At 43.4% G+C, this 4,223-nt stretch overlaps 1 protein-coding gene across 3 annotated transcripts in view; it reads left to right on the forward strand.

The window, feature by feature from the left end:
* Positions 1-3,128, forward strand: part of chn2 (chimerin 2) — a 44,864-nt gene extending 41,736 nt beyond the window's left edge. For all 3 annotated transcript variants that reach the window (XM_048260418.1, XM_048260419.1, XM_048260420.1), the window contains exons 11-13: positions 1-75; positions 835-940; positions 1,062-3,128. The exon at positions 1-75 is cut by the window's left edge and continues 63 nt beyond it. In XM_048260418.1, coding sequence (XP_048116375.1) covers positions 1-75; positions 835-940; positions 1,062-1,233 — 353 coding nt within the window. In that variant the 3' untranslated portion in view covers positions 1,234-3,128. The remainder of the gene's footprint in view (positions 76-834; positions 941-1,061) is intronic.
* The last annotated feature ends 1,095 nt before the right edge of the window (positions 3,129-4,223 follow it).

A 4,223-nucleotide genomic window follows, 5' to 3' on the forward strand; every position in this document is an offset into this window, starting at 1 on the left:
TGAAGCTCTACCTGAGAGACCTGCCGATCCCTGTCATCACCTACGACCTGTACAACACCTTCATCCAGGCCGCAAGTCAGTCCCGCTACACCTCACCTGTAACACACCACACCTCACCTGTACAATACTACACACCACACATCTCCTGTACAATAGTACACACCACACCTCACCTGTAACACACCACACCTCACCTGTACAATATTACACACCACACATCACCTGTACAATAGTACACGCCACACCTCACGTCACCTGTACAATACTACACACCACACCTCACCTGCTCAATACTACACACCACACATCACCTGTACAATAGTACACACCACACCTCATCTGTAACACACCACACCTCACCTGTACAATACTACACACCACACTTCACCTGTACAATACTACACACCACACATCACCTGTACAATACTATACACCACACCTTTCCTGTAACACACCACACATCACCTGTACAATACTACACACCACACCTCACCTGTACAATACTATACACCACACCTCTCCTGTAACACACCACACATCACCTGTACAATACTACACACCACACCTCTGTAACACACCACACATCACCTGTACAATACTACACGCCACACACTGTACAATACTACACACCACACCTCACCTGTACAATAATACACACCACACCTCACCTGTACAATACTACACACCACACCTCACAATACTACACATCACCTGCTACGTGTACAACATCTGTACTACACTAGACCCCACCTGGCACCTTTACAACACCTGTACAACACTACACCTCACGGCGCGTGTGGGTGTGTGTGTGTGTGTGTGTGTGTGTGTGTGTAGAGATCCCAGACCCTGATGCTCGGTTAGAGGCCATCCATGAGGGCTTGCTGCAGCTGCCTCCAGCCCACTACGAGACGCTCCGATACCTGATGATGCACCTCAAGAGGTTGGTCACACACACATGATCAGCTCAACTCACACACCTGTGTCCACATCTGCGCAGCTCTGTATCTTTGGTCTCCCATGGCAGCTATCAGACCCCTGCTGACCACATCTCGTTCTAACAGGGTGACCCTGCATGAGAAGGACAACTTCATGAATGCGGAGAATCTGGGCATCGTGTTTGGACCTACGCTAATGCATCCCCCTGACCAGGAGACTCTGGCGTCCCTCAACGACATGCGCTACCAGAAAGTGATCATCCAGCTGCTGATCGAGCACGAGGACGTCCTGTTCTAACGTGACACGAGGGGGTCCTGTTCTAACGTGACACGAGGGGGTCCTGTTCTAACTGGACATGAAGAGGTCATGTTCTCACTGTTCTAACGTGACACGAGGGGGTCCTGTTCTAACTGGACATGAAGAGGTCATGTTCTCACTGTTCTAACGTGACACAAGGGAGTCCTGTTCTAACTGGACATGAGGATACTCTCTTTCAACTAAACGTGGGTATGAGCTTTTTCAGATGAACATGAGGACTCTCTCTTTCAGATGAACGTGAGGACTCTCTCTTTCAGAGGAACGTGAGGACTCTCTTTCAGAGGAACATGAACATGTCCTGCTCTAACTCTGCACAAGAGCATTGTGTTTTAACTGGACCTGAAAATGAACACTGTAACCTACTGTTTTACTAGACACTGGGACGTCCTTCCACAACAGTACATAAGGACACTCTATCTGAGCAGGACACACTGATACAGATGGTCAGAGGGACGTCTCTCCCCCCCACACACACACACACACACAAACCATACACGCTGTTCAAGGGAACAATGTGGGTGAATACCATCCCTCTGCCCAACCTTTAAAGATGTCATAACTTAAGACCATGCAGAAGGTGCCATTCTCTCCTAAAACAAAAGACTGATTGAGAAAAATTTAAATGCTAAGCACTTTTAATTACCAAGAATGATCTGACTTTTTTTTATTTATGTTACCTGTGTTCAGTGTTCTTTCTTGCATTCTGTAAATAGTCACTCCAGAATGTTTATTTGCCTGTCTTAAGTATCTGTGATTTGAAAACAAATAGTTTTCTCCTGTGTAGGGAACATTATGTTATGAATTGTGACTAAAATAACCAAGAATGTCATTCATAATAAGATAAGAAAAACAAAACAAAATCGGTGCCATTGTTTACAAATGTGCGAAAGACACTCCTACCCTTAGCCATATCCTGGGGCCCAGGTGACTCTGATGACATTCCACATCTGCTCGTGGTAATGCGGTGTGATATGTGTGTTGCCATGGTAATGCAGTGTGATGTGTGTGTTGCCATGGTAATGCAGTGATATGTGTGTGTTGCCAATGGCCTGGCTGTTGGAATGGGTTCTATCTTCTTAAAGCTTCTATCTGCCAGTAGTGATGAAAAGAGAGCCCTAACATCAGAGAAGTTGAATGAATTTCATTATTTGATATTTTTAAATGTTTTATAAATACATTTGTTGAAAAGTATTTTTGAAGAAAAAAAAGATATCATTTTGAGTGTATATCATTAATTGCAAGAGTCATTTCCGTGTGCATGTTTCTTCAGTGATTCTACAATCATAGATGTTATGATGCTGATTTCCGAAATGCCCCCCTGCTGCATAGTGTCACTAAGCCCAAGGGGGCAACTCCCCCCCACCTGCTGCATAGTGTCACTAAGCCCAAGGGGGCAACTCCGAACTTGTGCTTGTGGACGGGCCGGGCCCCTAGAGGCTGTGTGTCACGTCCTGTTTGTCCTGTCTGGATTTAGATCCGATAGACTATGAGCTAAACCTACATAATGAACTCAAGCAACCTTTATAAATTCCACTTCTACCAGGTTGTACCAAAGATTCTGGTTTGGTCTGATTCTGACTTTAATCCTCTCCGGTTCTAGATCTGTGCTGTAGGCTACTTGCACAGAACGCCTGGTCTCCGGTTCTAGATCTGTGCTGTAGGCCACAATGTATGCAATATCATAATATATTATGTTATATTTATGCATGTTCATCTGGCTTAGAGAGACTATGCAACCCAAACCTTTGATCATGCACACGTTTAAATCACCCTCTAGTATTTATTTTGTGAAATGTGTTTTTGATTGTGCAACCCTTTGTTTAATTTTATTATGTTTATAAAATATATTTTGATGATTAAAATTGTAAGAGTTATTGGCTCTATGTTGATTTTCATGACCTGTACCTTTAACAGTTGCCAAAAGCATCAAGCTGCTATAAGTCTTTTCATACCTAAACCATTCATTGCAAAAGGGACCGATTTCACAAAGCTCTTTTAGACTGGTCTGTAGGGTGAGGCCAATCTTACTTTTGCTCATATACTAGTCTAATGTAAATTAGACAGTTTCACAACAATAAAGGCTGTCTCATGTTGGACTATAGATATTAGGCACAGACTGTCTCATGTTGGACTATAGATATTAGGCACAGACTGTCTCATGTTGGACTTAGATATTAGACAATAAAGGCTGACTCATGTTGGACTATAGATATTAGACAATAAAGACTCTTATGTTGGACTATAGATATTAGACAATAAAAACTCTCATGTTGGACTATAGATATCAGACACAGGCTGTCTCATGTTGGACTATAGCAATTAGACACTAAAGACTGTCTCATGTTGGACTATAGATATTAGACACTAAAGACTGACTCATGTTGGACTATAGATATTAGACACTTTGCCCCCAGTGTCCTACTTTACCCAGAATTCCTTGTATATAGTCCTACTTAATGTCACACTAAGTGTCAAGAACTAAACCGTTTATTTTAGATGTGTATCTGAAGTCTGACTATCTACTTCATCTAATCTGTAGTGAAAGTGTTAAACCCGCCCCAGAGGCCATGACAGGTGTGTTTACCTGTCCTTCATATGACCTTCAAAATCAGGTGTAGCAACAGCAACGTGCTGTTGCGCAAGAGTGTAACTTTGGGCCATAGCTACGTGGCAATCACTGTGGACATTTGCACTCACCTAACACTATTTCCCATTATGTTGTAATGTTTCATGTAAGGCAAGGTATGACACAAGACAATTAGCTGCTATGTTTGTACGTTGTATGTTATACGTGTAAGCTTGAGTAAAACATGAATGCTAATCGACTGTTGTGTTCTCTCGTTCTGGCTCTGAAGGTCCGGTGGCAAAGGGGGCCGACGAGACACTATCGACGATTTATTGGTTCAGGGCGGCATTGAGCCGTGCCATTCTGTTTATTGCTGTGGGGGACGTTCGCGACAGTCCTGATC

This window comes from Alosa alosa, chromosome 13 (genome assembly GCF_017589495.1).
Source record: "Alosa alosa isolate M-15738 ecotype Scorff River chromosome 13, AALO_Geno_1.1, whole genome shotgun sequence".
NCBI classification, from domain to species: Eukaryota; Metazoa; Chordata; class Actinopteri; order Clupeiformes; family Clupeidae; genus Alosa; species Alosa alosa.